Source organism: Agrilus planipennis, unplaced genomic scaffold (genome assembly GCF_000699045.2).
Source record: "Agrilus planipennis isolate EAB-ADULT unplaced genomic scaffold, Apla_2.0 scaffold188, whole genome shotgun sequence".
In the NCBI taxonomy this organism is placed as follows: Eukaryota; Metazoa; Arthropoda; class Insecta; order Coleoptera; family Buprestidae; genus Agrilus; species Agrilus planipennis.
In genome coordinates, this window is record NW_020442403.1 from 219391 (window position 1) to 235383 (window position 15993).

Here is a 15993-nt window from a genome sequence, read left to right on the forward strand (position 1 = left end):
ATCAGTACATAGTATAAAACAAAGTCGCTTTCCCGCTGTCTGTCCCTATGTATGCTTAAATCTTTAAAACTACGCAACGGATTTGGAAGCGGTTTTTTTTAAAAGATAGTGATTCAAGAGGAAGGTTTATATGTATAATACATGCATAATATAGTAGGGAAACACTGATAATTTTAGATATTTCTAATGTGATGTCGTAACCCTACGAGGTAGATCAAAATAATGTACTACAATATTGTACATCTTGAAAGGGTCTACAAATAAGTCCGGGATGGTATATGTCTATCTCTTAGGGATAACCCACAATAACCATTTTTATCCTTTACTTTTTATGAGAAATAATGACTTATTTACGAAGCAATTGTAGGCAATACAGCATTAATTCTTATCCAATTAAGTACCTTAAATACATTGTGCATTTAATATAGATTGCATTGCAGCATTGCACCCGTGCGAAGCTGGGGCGGGTCACTAGTTTAAAATAAAAAGGGAATCTGTTTTGTGTTTTACATTTGAAATAACAAATCAAAAAAGTATTTGCATTTTGTTTTTAAATACTTTCAAAAAACCATTTTGCACATTTGTTGTGTTATCAGGATCGGCATTTTTGATAATTGTTGATACTTCTTGTATTTCTCAACCTAGATTTTGTTGGGGATAAGTTGACTCATATTTCTGGTTCTATAAAATCAGGCTTTTACACCATGTAATAATTGATTATGAGTTTCTTGTTGTTTTTTTCCAAAGTTTAATAGTGTGTATATCAAATGTATTGGTTATTACTGATAATATATACTAAAACAATAAGAATACAAACGTCATAACTGGTCTAACATCCCCGGTTTCCCCTAACGGATATAAATGTAAACAAAAAAAATAGGCCACATTTCTCATTCAGCCTACATATTTTCAAATAACTGCTAAAACACACAAGTTCATGTAGTAAAATTGTACAAAATCATGTCTAATTTTAAACTGCATTCACAGACCCGTTGTCTCATGAACTGCCAATTTTTCAACAACTAGTATGCTCAGTCAGCGCTGAAATTCTCCCGTGAGTGCAAAAAATAGAGGCTAATAATTAACATACGTTACTAATTGTGTCGATAAATACAATACCTAAAAGAGTCTTGATGAATTCAAAAAAATTAATAATAAAAAAATTGCATTAAAACCTTTTGTGGTGTCTTCAACATGTTCTGTGCTACCTGTGGTTGCCCATGCACTGAAAAAGTGATCGAAAACCTGCAAGTGGTTTCAAAGATTTGCTCCCAAACTTATACGTATGAGGTAAGTCCTAAAATTAAACTTTCGTTCTTCGCTCTTTCGCAGTTCAAATGGTTTTCAAGGTTTCGAAGCAGATGATCGTGTCCAATTTGAGAATATACTTAGAAAAACTGTTTGATGTTTTTCGTGCTTGAACATTTTGTGCATTCTATTATGCAATAAATATTCAACAGTTTGTTTATGAAACGTCTGTATTCAACGAATTTCACGTAATAAATTAGTGCGTGTTTTCTACAAGTTTAACAAAATATTTGGTAGATTTTCATGTAAAATAGTTTGGAAAATTACCAATGTGCAAGTTTTATTGCGACATAACAGGTGTAAGAATGTAAACCAAAATTGTGGAATCATTTTTAGAAATAAATCTTAATTTTTCATATTATTTTGGTAAAGATGAAATAATTATTCCATTCTTTTCAAGTCCTTCGATTAATAATTTCTCGAAAAAAGATGCGACCAAAAATAATGTAGATAGTAGGCAAATACAGTGTTAACTCTCTATAACACAAACTTCGTATAATGTAGACATCAGGGGCGCAACAAGGAGGGGTCCACGGTTTATTCCAGATAAAAACCCAACTTGAAAGTTCGGTTCAAATTATATTGGTGACCTTTTTTTTTAATAATTTATAGTATTATGATGGGAGCACCTAGTCAAACTGTAACGCTGTTGCTCCCCTGGTAGATATTACTTAAGCATTGTTTTATAAACTATGTACAAAAACACTAAATAACTCTTTATATCAACTTGACTATCCTCTGTAATGAACCAGTATGTCACATTAAAACAATTATAACTTTAACAGAAAATAGAGAGAGAAAGACGTTTCAGGTCAAATGATAGGGCACTTAATGCGGGTCACTAGTTTCACCACCTTAAATTACTTTTGAGCCTCTTCTAATAATTAATTCCACCATCTCCCCAATTTGCATGAAATCTGTTTTGGAGACATTCCCTACGAATATTAACGAAGAGAAAAACTTCAATATGTTGTATTTTATTAATCAGATATACCAAATTTAGGATGAACTTTATTTATTAGTACTTACATCAATACACAAAAAATTGGAGTATGTTTTATCTATTGTATGCACCAGGGGATCCTGATGTCAGATCTATTACCCTGACCTCACACTGCAATTTGTGTTTCTAAACTAGATATGTGTAGTATATAATTAAAATACTTTCTTATTTATTTTTACGATGTTTTCCTGAAGTCGATTTTTAAAACTTTATTATATTTTTAAGCGTTGTTGACCTTCACTTAAAATTAGAAGGTATGTATGTAGCATGTGCAGTTTTTGTAATAAGCGATTCACTGCGTATTCCTGAGGATATTAAATGAGACAACTGAAAGGGAACGTTTTTCAATGATAGGGATATATTTGTTTAAAAAAATCGAAAAACAAATATTAATTCTGTATAGGGACACAAAAACATTTTGGATAGAATAATAGAAATGTAAGTTAAATGTACAACTATTTAATATATGTATACTTAAGTGATTTATAATTGGAGATATGTAAGGTACGATAAGGAAGAATAGTTGTAGGAAGAAAAACAATCTGGACAATGTCTTACACGGACGATATTTCTATGATATCAACAAATTACGATGGTGTAAAAGTGACAACACCATTAACAATTTTTTTCGAATTTCTAAATTAACCGTTCGCGAGCATAGAAGTGATTTTTTTTTATTGAAAGCGACTCGATCCTGCACAATCCTCTGCTATATATAACTACTATCTGACTTCCTATATACCTAAAATCAGCTTCCTTTTCTAACTTTTCGTCTCCTATATTTATATTCGCTCTTTTCTTACTTTTTCTTCCGTTGCATACCAGCATTTAAACAATTAAAAAGTTTGGTAAAGGTCTAGATGATGGCCCCCACCCCCGAAAGGGGTGGATGTGGATGAGATCGAAAGAGGAGGTCTCCCCCACCACTGTACCATAAAAAGTTCGTGGCGGTTTCACCCCCATAAAAAGTTATGAGAGTTAGATGATTACCCCCCACCTCTTTCGGGGGTGGAGGATCGAAATATGGTGGTCACCTGAGTAAAACCCCATAAAAACTTTGCGGCGGTCTCACCCCCATAATAAGTTATGGGGGTTGAAAGTTGATTATTTTGACAATTTTCATACAGTATAATTCAAATAAAATGATGGTACCCACCCCCGAAGGGGGGGTGGGGCGGGGGGATCTAAAGAGGGTGGTCACCTGAGTAAAACCCCATAAAAAATTTGCGGCGGTCTCACCACCATAAAAAGTTATGGGGGTTGAAAGTTGATTGTTTTAACATTTGTTTATATTTTTATCAATTTTGGATCATTAAAAAAATTCAAATTGGTAAAGGCTTTCGCGGCCAGTATCATCATCATCAGCTTATTAAAAACTACATTGAGCCTCAGAATTTGGTCAAACTATTGAAAGGTCCGCTTTTCCGGAAATGAGAACTTGTTTCACGAAAAGCGATCCTTTTGATGTCTTGATAAATTTCTAAGACGTCATTGAAATATTTCTTTCNCAGTGGTGGGGGAGACCTCCTCTTATGATCCCCCCACCCCAACACCTTCGGGGGTGGTGGCCATCAACTGACGGCATTCATTCATCTAATTTTAATTTTAGCTTAAACGTTATGACATTGCTATCCATCTGTATGATTATTTGTTAGATTAGAATTTGTTTGATTTGACATGCATCCTTTTTGGAAAATTTTCTGTTTTCCGAGGTGCCACTGTATTATGCATACATGTAACTAATACGTGCAAAATAAGCACAACCCTAAACAGAAATTAAATTAATCTTCTTCAAAAGTTAAGCCTGCGTTATTATAAAGGTGTGAACTTATCATAAGGCCTTATTTTTTGGTAGATATTTAACACACCAACAGCGATAAAATGTACATAACTTGACTCTCGGATGGGAGTGGTTGATCAGCTTAATTAAGAACGTTTTAGCAGGTATAAACGCGGGTGTGTTAGAATAAATTTCCTTTTCATTCCCGTTGAAATTCCGGAATCATAGACCGATCACGGAAGTAGGAAATGTTTCATTGAACTCTAAAAGGCTGACCCTCTTAATATTCTAATGAGTTTGTTGCCAACCAAACGCATTACTAAAGAGGATAATAACCATAATTAAACTTAAACATTCTACAATCATAAACTTTCTTTCAACCCTGAAATAAGGCAGTATATTGTCATTTATGGAAACTTGGGATAAATAAGACGTTGCAACATAAACCACATTAGGTAATTACTACAGAAATGACATATTACAATTCCAGTTTCCTCTTATCATCATCATAAGGTCGTAAGACTGGTTGGACACGCACCTCCACTCTTTTCTGTCCAGAGCTAATCTTCGCATTTCCCTTTTTTGAAGTGAAACTTCTTTACGCACGGTAGAGTAAGTTCGTTTCATGCGAGTTGCTATGTAACGAAATCATGCAACGTATTTCCCCCCCTGTCTGTCCCTATGTATGCTTAGATCTTTAAAACTACGCAACGGATTTTAATGCCGTTTTCTTTAATAGATAGAGTAATTCAAGAGGAAGGTTTGTACGTTTAATACATGCATAATATAATAGAGAAACACTGATAATTTTAGAGGTTTCTAATGTGATATCGTAAATGAACACATTTTTTGCGCTTACATTGCAAACGCTGGCTCAACCCTACGAGATAGATCAAAATAATATACTATAGTATTGTATATCTTAAAAAGGTCTACAAAAAAGTCCGGGATGGTATATGTCTATCTCTTAGGGATAAGCCACAATAACCACTTTTTATCCTTTACTTTTTACGAGAAATAATGGCTTATTTACGAAGTGATTTTAGGCAATACAGCATTAATCCTTATCCAATTAAGTACTTTTAAATACATTGTGCATTTAATATAGATCAATATGGTCCTTTGCAGCATGCAGTTTAAATGAATATTTTCGAAGATATTACAGAGTTAAAATGCAGGGACATAGCGGTTGCGGCGGTACCGGCGGCCGCTTTGTATTGTTTAATGACAAAAAAGCTGTGATTGTTGTATATAAAGGCATTCTACAGTATATATTATGTGAAGCATAGTGCAAAAATAATACCATTAAACCAATTCCTTAACCCCTTTTGTATGTGTGTTTGAAGAAGTTTCACTCCAGTAGCGTGTTGTATAATTACACGTTGTATATTTTAATTTTTTTTTAACTTGCAAGTATTATGCGGATATGGTCGTGAGAGGTATTAAATGATAAGTACACTTCCAGAAGATTGAAACTTAAATTAAACTAAAATTCACCCTAGCTCTGTTAAGCCATCGGAAAACTCCAGAAGCATCGGTGGTTTAGTACTATAATTCCCCACCGATTGTGTAACTTTTTTTATTTTACGTAAGGTAGGTATTAAATTACAATACACCTATAGTTATTTAAATTGATTTTTTACTTTAATCCTTCTGAAATGTATGTGTCACGAAGAAAGCACTCTTTCATCATTTATTTATCTGACTAGGAAGTAAAATGTTTCATGGTAAATTTTTTTATTCTGGTAAACTTGTATATTGAATTAAGGTGCTGTTTATTCGTCTCTTCGTGGCGTAACCAAACTGACTGAAATTATAATGGATAGTACACCTTTGCATACGAGATGACAACACTTCACCTCTAAAGTGACAGAAATGAAAAGCTATTCGACAACATAATAATAAACTTTTGGTGGATGCGCCGGGCATTCTATATTATACAAAATAGTCTAGATGTCTAGAAGATTGACTTAATTTAGAAAGAAATGAAACCAATGTTGCGTGTTTTGCAACGCTATCAACAGTATTAACGCAATTTATACAGGTTGTTCTGAAATTACCTGACAAAACCGTGGGATAATAATAAATAACAAGAGTATGTAACATATGATCACGGGTTCGATTTTGCATATCTACACGAAGTCTATTCTTATCATGTCCGCAATATTTCATATGTACCTATCTAAAATCAACTTGAAATTTGCATACATAGTGGTTTCCTTTGCGCTACTTCCCTGGTCTCACAGAATAAGTAGTTGGAATATCTGTATTTTTTAAAATGGATGAGAACTATGTTGATTATTCACAATACAACTCAATATTCGGTTTTGATAGCCGTATTCTAGGTGAGAACACTGATGGAGTCGCTTATCCGACGTTTCGCTGATAACTGTGATTATAATCCTCAAGAAACGTAGGTCTATTAGTATTGGACCATAGTCGGCAAATCGTTCATGTTCATAACTTTGACATTTGAAGATTATCCGAACTTTGGAGTAATACTCACAAGTCTATGCTTGCCTTGTCAGTACTGGTTCAGGCTTGGAATATCGTCAAGTTCGACACGTTTCCTACAGGGGTAGTAATCATTTCCGAATTTTCAAATTAACCGATTGCGAGCAGAAAACTAATTTTTTGTTGTTAACTGACTTCTTAGGTAACGCAAATTGATGACTTCTTCTAGTTGATCGCCTCCTTCTACCATATAAAAAATGTTCACAACAATCTTAGAGTGTGCTTTCTATCATATCTGTAGTGTTAAACCTGTTTTGCAACCTCATGTCAAGTTTGAAAGGTGACACAACGTAGACCTTCAATAAAGTCTTTCTTGCGTTGTAATTTTTCTATTGGATATGTATTCTGAAATTTTCTCAGGGGGGCACTCAGGTTACCATTGCTTCATTTTTTTTTTCTAGCTAGGAGTTAGTACTAGGTACATTTATACGTAGCACAATCAAGAAATTTTCAAGGTTTTCGTTTAGATATATCGTAACTAAAACGAGTAGGAAGTTACACCAACAAACTAATACCTATGTTAGACAAATCAATTCTGTGTATCGATGACATCAATATCAAGAACGGTCTGAAACTCAGAACATACTGCAATTTTAAAAGATGTAGGAATAAATCGGTTTTATCCTATTTGGAATTCAAATTCTTATTTTATGTTCAACGAGTAAATGTGATGAGATCACTCAGCAAAAATAATCTCATCAAAGCGGAACACCATCAAATATTGCTTGGGTACTTCCGTTTTTGTCTAACATTGGTTGAAGGAACTTCCTGTATATGTAACTATATATAGCGTTAAGCTATTGCTATTTTTAGGGTTGTTTACTTCTAAAGGAAAATTACAACCCTTATAACATTACTCATGTGTATGTTTATCTGTCGCAGCATTTTTCTTGGAAAGTTAGAATTGTAGCTACAAATATTAACCCTCATACCCCCGAGATAAAAATGTTCAGTCTCTCAGAGTTTCTGAAAGCGAGACTCGAGTCTCCGTCTCTCATCGAGTCTCTCTGGTGTCACTGAGAGAGACTGTCAAAAAAACTGTTTAGCGTCTCTAAACCAGAGACTCGAGTCGCTCATAGAGAGATCCTCATTTCGTATCCAGTCATTGAACGAGAGACTCGAATCTCTGAATTAACGATTTTATCGCCTAGGCAATAACTGAATAACAAAATTTAAACACCTAGGCAATAACTGAGAGACTGTGAGAGACGCTCTCAGAGACGCTGAAAGACTGAGAGACTGGAGAGAAACTGAAAATTTTTGTCTAGGGCTCCCATTTTACTAAAAATTAAAAAGAATCTTAGAGAGCAAAAAATATACTTTTTCTGTAAAATGTAAGGTGTCGCATGGAGGATCTTGCAATGAGAAACTGAAAAAAATTTTTGAATTGTTGGGAGTCATATTTCTATTAGTATGGTCTATCTACTGCACATGTGACCAACCCGCGGCCCATAGGTGGCATGCTACCCATATCGAACATTTTTTCAGCTACAACAATTTTTCTCAATTAATTTGAGGTATTTAATCTAAAGGGGATAAAAAAATTAATTTCATTTTAATATTTAAAAACGAACAGACAGACAGGGGTTCCATTTTTCATTCGGACGTACGAAACCCTAAAAAATTAGATTAAATTGTCAAAGTAACAAAACATTTTTTTTAGAACCGAAGTGTGCCAAAAATTTCGATTTTAATGTATTAATGTAATTATTATTAAATTTCTTAAGAGACACGTATCAAAATTCTTCGATCACACTTTGTATGTTCCCTTGTACGTTCCACCCACACAACTACCAACAATCTTTTTTGGCTTGAAACGCAGCTGCTCCAATTACCTTAACATAGTACTTAGTACCTTAAGGAAAAACAGCAGATTGTGTAGGTGTCCACTTTACGCTGGCGCCGAGTGAGTAGTTTCCTAAATTGAGACATTTTTAGAATAAGATTTGGTCAACAAACTTAATTTTACATTTCAACACAGTGTTGCCGTCTTATTTCAAAATATATACCAAGTACCAGTAGTGGGCACATTTCCTATTTTGTCATTAGATTGCATCTGAGGAAGTGACTGTGGCTACCACAATTTTTTTTTTATTTGCTGATTGCAAGTCATCTGATGTCCTTATGTCCAGATTATTCTTTAGACTTGGCGGTAATTATTTTAAACAGGGCACTAAAGTAGGAGGGTTGATTCACAATTTAAGGAAAAGTTTCACTTGGTTTATCTTATACTTTCTGAAAATAATAACCGTTTGTCAAATCTGATAATAAGCCAAATGAAAGTTGCACTACTGCTATTGAAGTTAAAAATCTTTGGGGCATTGAAAGTAAAATTTTAGTATGCAACGGAAGTTACCCACGCACAAATAAAGAAAATGGCTGCGAGTTAACTGATTGGGGTTAGTTCGAATTGCGGAAAATAAGGGCAGCACTGGAGAGTGGTATTATTTAAAAACATAATCGAAAATCTTGTTTAAAAAAGACGTAATTATTATTATGTACTTGTATAGCAACTTAATACCTTTGTATTTCCTGTTTTGTTTTACAAGCTTAGACAGTGCAATATTTTTGGAAATTAAACTGTTATGAGATGATAGTAAAGCTGTTGTCTAATGTCTAAAATCAGAGACGTTAGGATAACAATTTTAAAAGAAGTGGTCGGACCTAAATGTCTACATTCGGGTGTAAAATTGGTTGCATACATATTAATGACATGTGATAACCATTAAATGTTTTTTTTTGGCGCCTAGTTAATTAAGTAAGTATATTGTACATACTTACATTAATATGCGTTAAAAGATTATTAATTAATTTATATATAAATTAAGGGTTAACTGTTATGCACCAAGGGCTATAAAGTAAATTTATATCATTTTAGGTATACTATTTATTCAAAAGAAATTTCTCTTCGGTCATGTACCACAATACCCAAATACAAATGTCCAGAAAACGAAAAACAGTAGATAACAAAAATATTAACATAATAAATATTAACTTGTACACTATGTGGGACATAGTATTTATTATACATGCATTTGCGTAGGTGTTACAGTTATTGAAAAATTATTTCTTCAGAGTTGCTACGTAATGTTTATTTTGTTTGAGATCATGATCGTGCTTCATACACCTAATCATATGTTGCATTATTCTTTTTACGCATAATGCAAACGCTACGGGCGAATCGACAATTCATTTTGAAAAATGAAAGGGAAGTATCGGGGTCAATGGGTCACACATTTTGTCACGCTTTTATGCAAAAGTTACATCTGGCCAAAATAATGGGCTTGGTAATGTATGATTATAGGGGTATTTGCAACAGTGACACTCAGCAGAAGAAATTCATTTAAACAATTATTACACGCCTGCTATTTAATCAGAAGTTGGATTAGAAAACTTATTTTTGAAATGCAGCTGATTTTATAATATGCCTACACATCTATTTATTGTCCGAAATTCAATAGAAATCATTATGAAATAAATGACTTTAAAAAGTAGCTTTGTATTATAAAAATTAAAAGGTGTATTTTTAATTACAATTCTGTTGTAAAAATTAAATACGCACTTAAAACAAATGCGTTTTTTGTCTGTAAAAATAACTTCCTATATTTACCAAGAAAGCACAACGTTAGAAGATTTTCATGGAGCAGGCATTGTAGAGGAAAGCGCATGAATATAAACACGGAATTTTAAAATAAAATTGCATTTCTTTATTAAAGTATTTGCACATTTTGGCAATGTCCCTTTCTCATCTTCATTGGTACCTATTTTAATATTATTTGGGAGTATTCAGTAATTTTCAGTGAATATTAATCTTGTAATAACAGCACTGCAATTTAGTTATTATTAATTGAATTGATTAGTGAGTTGAATCATCATAAGGTCGTCAGTCCTGAGACTTTTTGGACACGCACCTCCACTCCTTCCTATCCTAAGCTAATCTTGGCATTTCCCTAAAACTAGACCATCCCACATCCTTAACTATTTGCGAAGAGTAACCTAATCTAGGTCCACCTCTACTCCTTATAACTCCTATTTCTGCCTCTAATATGTCTCTCACTAGACCTTCATGCTTGAGAAGGTGTCCTATCAACCTATCTCGCCTATTTTTTATTGACTTCCATAAAGTCATCTGTTCTTCTATTTTTTTAAATACCTCTTCATTTCTAAACTTCTCTATCCACGGTATCATCACACTAACACACATAACACTACATTTCGAACGCTTCAAAACTTTTTTTCCGCCGCGCCCACCGTCCATGTTTCGCACCTGTGCAGCGGCGTGCTCCCGACATACATCTTTTCTGACTTATCTGACTTCCTAGATACCTAAAATCAGCCACTTTTTCTAATTCTTCATCTCCTGTCTTTAAATTTGCTCTTTACCTACTTTTTCTTCCTTTGCATACTAGTATTTTTGTATTAATCACTCCTTGCTAGATGCTAATACTGCTATATCATCTGCAAATCTAAACATACTAATCATTACCTCGGTATATCTATCCCTACAGTTATCCTGTCTTTAATGATGTTGATCGCGTCTTCGACGTATAGATTAAAAATAAGTAGTAGGTAATTAAATCAGTGAATTGAAATTAGAATTTTATGTTGTTTTTGTTACAGTTGCTATCTGCCAATTTTGTACTACTATTAGCTCATCTTCTTCATTGAAACGCCACCGTGCTCGGGTTGTCAGACTCAAAAAACATTGTTATTGTCTCACTTCCGACATATCGGTACGTTGTTTATTACTGAAAGTTATTGTCCTGCCTGATGGAATACATATGCTTTTTGGGAAGTCTGCAATATTCTTTGAAAAACGATCTTTACTGCTTTACCGCCTCGGTAGACCTCAAACGATCGGAATTCGTCGAAAGGATTAACAAATGCCATTTGGTATCTTTATGTGAATGAGCTGAAACTGATCCTGTACTGCCAAAAATTTCTGATAAGTAAACACATAGTTTTCTGTTTACTACACAAGCCAAGCTCTTGGCACAGTTCGACAGGAAATTCCGATGTCCTGTGAACCTGTAAATTTTATATCTACCGTGTATTGTTCGATATCAATACATATAGGTATCGAACGAATTTATAGAACAAAAAGTTCATGGTGGTCAGTGTCCTATCACTGGATCTCATCAGCGCGCCGTAGACAGTTTCGATAGAACGCAGACGCACTCTACCTTCGGCCTTAAGACAGCGTTTTATGAATTAGTACAAAATTCAATCATCCCAATGGAAGCTGCCGTACGAGTCAAGATCGAAAAAAGCGCGCCAAGTTAGGTCGAAAGTGAAGGTTTTGCTTGCAGTTTTCTTAGATCACAGGGGTGTCGTGTATCATGAGTTCAAGTCACAGGGTAGAATGGTCAATAAGGAATATTACCTGCAAGTTATGCGCAATTTGCGCGAACCAATTCGCCAGAAACTACCTGACTTGTGGAAGAACAAAAATTGGCATTTGCACCATGATAACGCCCTTGCTCATGCTTGAATTTTTGGTCAAAATCAACATGTTAATAATGCCGCAGCAACCGTGTTCCCTAAATCTGGTCCCCTGTGACTTTTTCCTGTTCCCTAAACTGAATAGGAGGCTACGGTACGATTGAAGAGATAAAAACAGCATCGAAGGAGGAGCTGAACAAGACCACAAAAAAAAATATTTTTTGCAGTGCTTCGAGGATTAGAAAAAACGTTGGCACAAGTGTATAATATCTGGTGGGGATTATATTGAAGGGGACAAAATATATATTCATGAATAAATAAATAATTTTTGAAAAAACACAAAATTCGTGATACTTTTCGAACAAACCTTGGGTTATAACTCGAATAATGTGTGCGTTACAGCGAGCTTTTCGTAAAACAACGTTGCGTTAAAGAAGGTTTACACCATATATTTATACTAAATCATTGGGAGATCAATCGTCTTGATTGAATCCACATGTATGTGAAGAGTAGTAAGTTATGAGAATGAAAATAGCGTACCTAAATGAAAGACAGTCGAATGATTTGACACGGTAATTGAAAAAAAAAATGGAATTAATTGATACAATTCGCAGGCAGTTATTCAGTTATTCTTTTGTTTCCTCGTTGCATAAAGCGTTTCACTTTTGGTGCATAGGTAGTTTTTTTATGACGTTTCATATTCTATAATTAAAAGTCAGTTATTAATGCAAAATTTGACAATTCGACTAAAGTTTAGTTAGAGATATTTGAAAATATACAATTTTACAAATTTGCTTAAACATAAACATAACGTATACCGTTTACATGTCTACGATGGTTTAAAAGAGGAAATGAAGTGTAGCTTAATAGGATCAAGGCTACATGCAATTTTACTCTCTCATGCACATACATTGTACACACATGTGCTTGTATGTCTCTGCGTCTATATGAAACAATATTTCGTTTTATGTTGCATCATATTAATTATTATTTTGCTCTATCTAGCACAATCTAATAGAGTTTAACGCTAGCTTTGATAGTATTAAAAGATCAATTAAATGCAGACCGTATATGTTCTATTGTAACATTTCAAACATTTAGAGCAGATACTTATTTGGTTTTGCTGTTGGTCTAAAGCACGTTTCATGTCAATCATTTCGATGCGTACCTATGAAAAGTACTCAATTTTGAATAAGGAATACCTATGTTCAATACATTACATCTAAACATAATCAGAATTACATCCAGCTCCCTCATGGGCACATTAACATTTGCCATATTTGTATATACATATATTTTTATATCCTTTACGTTCCAACATTATTATCATCATCATAGGGTCGTCGGTCCTAAGACTGGTTGGACACGTACCTCCACTCTTTCCTATCCTGAGCTAAACTTCGCATTTCCCTAAAACTAGAACAACCCACATCCTTCACTATTTGCGAACAGTAATCTAATCTTGGTCTACCTCTACCCCTCCTAACTCCTGTTTCTGCCTCTAATATGTCTCTGACTAGACCTTCATGCCTGAGAAGGTGTCCTACCAACCTATCTCGCCTATTTTTTATTGACTTCCATAGAGTCCTCTGTTCTCCTATTCTTTCTAATACCTCTTCATTTCTAACCTTTTCTACCCACGTTATCCTCATCATCCGCCTATAACACCACATTTCGAAGGCTTCTAACCTTTACTTTTCCGCCGCGCCCAGTGTCCATGTTTCGTACCCGTACAACGCCGTGCTCCAAACATACACCTTTAACAACCTTTCATTGTTCTATTTTTATCAAATAGAGTACCTACCCCTGTCCTATTTCATTCATAGGTATTCAGGATTCTCTATAATATTAACGATTCCTTTCGATTAGCTAGACAGATAAATAGTGGCTATTGCATCTTGCCAAATTTAAATTTAAATTATTTTTATTGACATTAATTGTTTACAAAAGGGTTCTCAAATTTTTTAGATGGATATTACTACCTCTTAAACGGTATTAAAGTTTTAGCGACTGCAATATTAAACGATTAATTCCTGTTATTATTGCTGATGGTGTTGTTTGTTTTTCTCCGTTCAATAGTTAATTTTTATTGAAATATCTACAGACAAACTCGATACCGATTTATTGTCATGTAAAGGTAACTGACTTGCCGAGCATTTACACACATCAAATACCTTCTGCATTTCTTTATATATGCACGGGATTTGTGAACGAAAGTAATCACACTAACTCATTGTCATTGACATTAACATCAACTGCGTGCAAATACGAGGGTGGATTGATAAGTTTCCGGCCTAACCAAGAGATGACGCCACTAGGCCTACCTTGAGGTGACATTCTATAGTACCATCCTTGGATAGCTTGTAGCTATAGTTTCAGCCCGATCTCCTTGCTAGTGTAGGTTTGACAGCACGCTGAACAAGACGCCTCTGTGGTTTTCGTAAAAATGGAAAAGCAGGAAAATCGTGCTGTCATCAAATACTTTTATTTGAAGGGGTTAACGCCGAAGGAAATTAAAAAAGAGATGGACTCAACACTGGGGACATCCTCCCCGTCATATTCAACCGTTAAGCAGTGGGTTTCCGAGTTTAAAAAGGGTCGTGTGAGCACCTCTGATGGGCCTCGCTCAGGACGCCCCGTTGAGGTCACAACTCCAGATATGATCGAAAAAATTCATCAAATAGTGCTGGGAGACCGCAGATTGAAAGTGCGTGAGATAGCTGAGACCTGTAAGATGTCATATGAACGTGTGCAACATATTTTGCACCAACATTTGCATATGGAAAAGCTCTGTGCAAGATGGGTGCCGCGTTTGCTAACAGTCGACCAAAAATTGATTCGAAAAAACATTTCTACCGCAAATTTGTCATTGTATAAGCGTAATCCAAGCGAATTTTTGCGTCGATTCGTAACCGTTGACGAAACGTGGGTCCACCACTACACTCCTGAAACCAAAGAACAGTCTAAACAGTGGATTGGACCAGGGGAACCAACTCCAAAGAAGGCAAAAACAATTTTTTCGGCGAACAAGGTTATGGCTACTGTTTTTTGGGATGCAAGAGGTATTATATACATTGATTACCTTGCAAAGGGTAATACTATCACTGGTCAATACTACGCAGACTTATTGCAACGTTTGAGCCACGAGGTGAAAATTAAACGACCTCATCTGGCGAAGAAAAAAATCTTGTTTCATCACGATAACGCACCAGCGCACACGTCAATCGTTGCGACGGCTAAAATCAACGATCTAAAGTTTGAATTGATGCCGCACCCTCCTTACTCTCCAGACCTAGCCCCGAGTGACTATTTTCTGTTCCCTAATCTCAAAAAATGGCTTGGCGGTAAGAGATTTGCGGACAATGAAGAAGTAATCGAAGCTGTAAATGGTTATTTTGAGGAGCTTGACGAATCAGTCTATAGAGATGGCATTAATAGACTGGAACACCGCTATGAGAAATGTATCAGCCTTGGAGGAGATTATGTTGAGAAATAAAAAAAAAAAATTTTTAAAAACCTTGTTTTTCTTGGTCAGGCCGGAAACTTATCAATCCACCCTCGTACATATGTCGAACATGCATAAACAACGTCGAAGTTGCTGCTTGTTGGTTGGTTCTCAAGAACTATGAGCAAGTGGTTAGATGAACATGAACATTTACAGGCACGCAGTACACATATTATAATGTAAAGATATGTAAGTACACACTCGAGGTGAGAAAGTTTAGCCGAAAATTTTAAAAATCATTGTATGTAGAATATACATAGTACAAACCCATGTAGACAACAAGACCATGCTTGGTCCATGCTTGGCTCATGATTGTTCAGTTCTGGTTCGATATTGACAACCAATATTGGACCAACCATGACAAATGCCTGGTTTCCCGAGATAAAAATGTTCAATCTCTGAGTCTCTGAAAGCGAGACTCTCTGGTGTCGCTGAGAGAGA

General features: G+C 35.0%; 1 protein-coding gene across 1 annotated transcript in view; it reads left to right on the plus strand.

Moving 5' to 3' along the window:
- Nucleotides 1–829: 829 nt before the first annotated feature.
- Nucleotides 830–15993, plus strand: part of LOC112906274 — a 118960-nt gene continuing 103796 nt past the window's right edge. Inside the window, exon 1 of the mRNA XM_025980142.1 lies at nt 830–1290. Coding sequence (XP_025835927.1) covers nt 1195–1290 — 96 coding nt within the window. The 5' untranslated portion in view covers nt 830–1194. The remainder of the gene's footprint in view (nt 1291–15993) is intronic.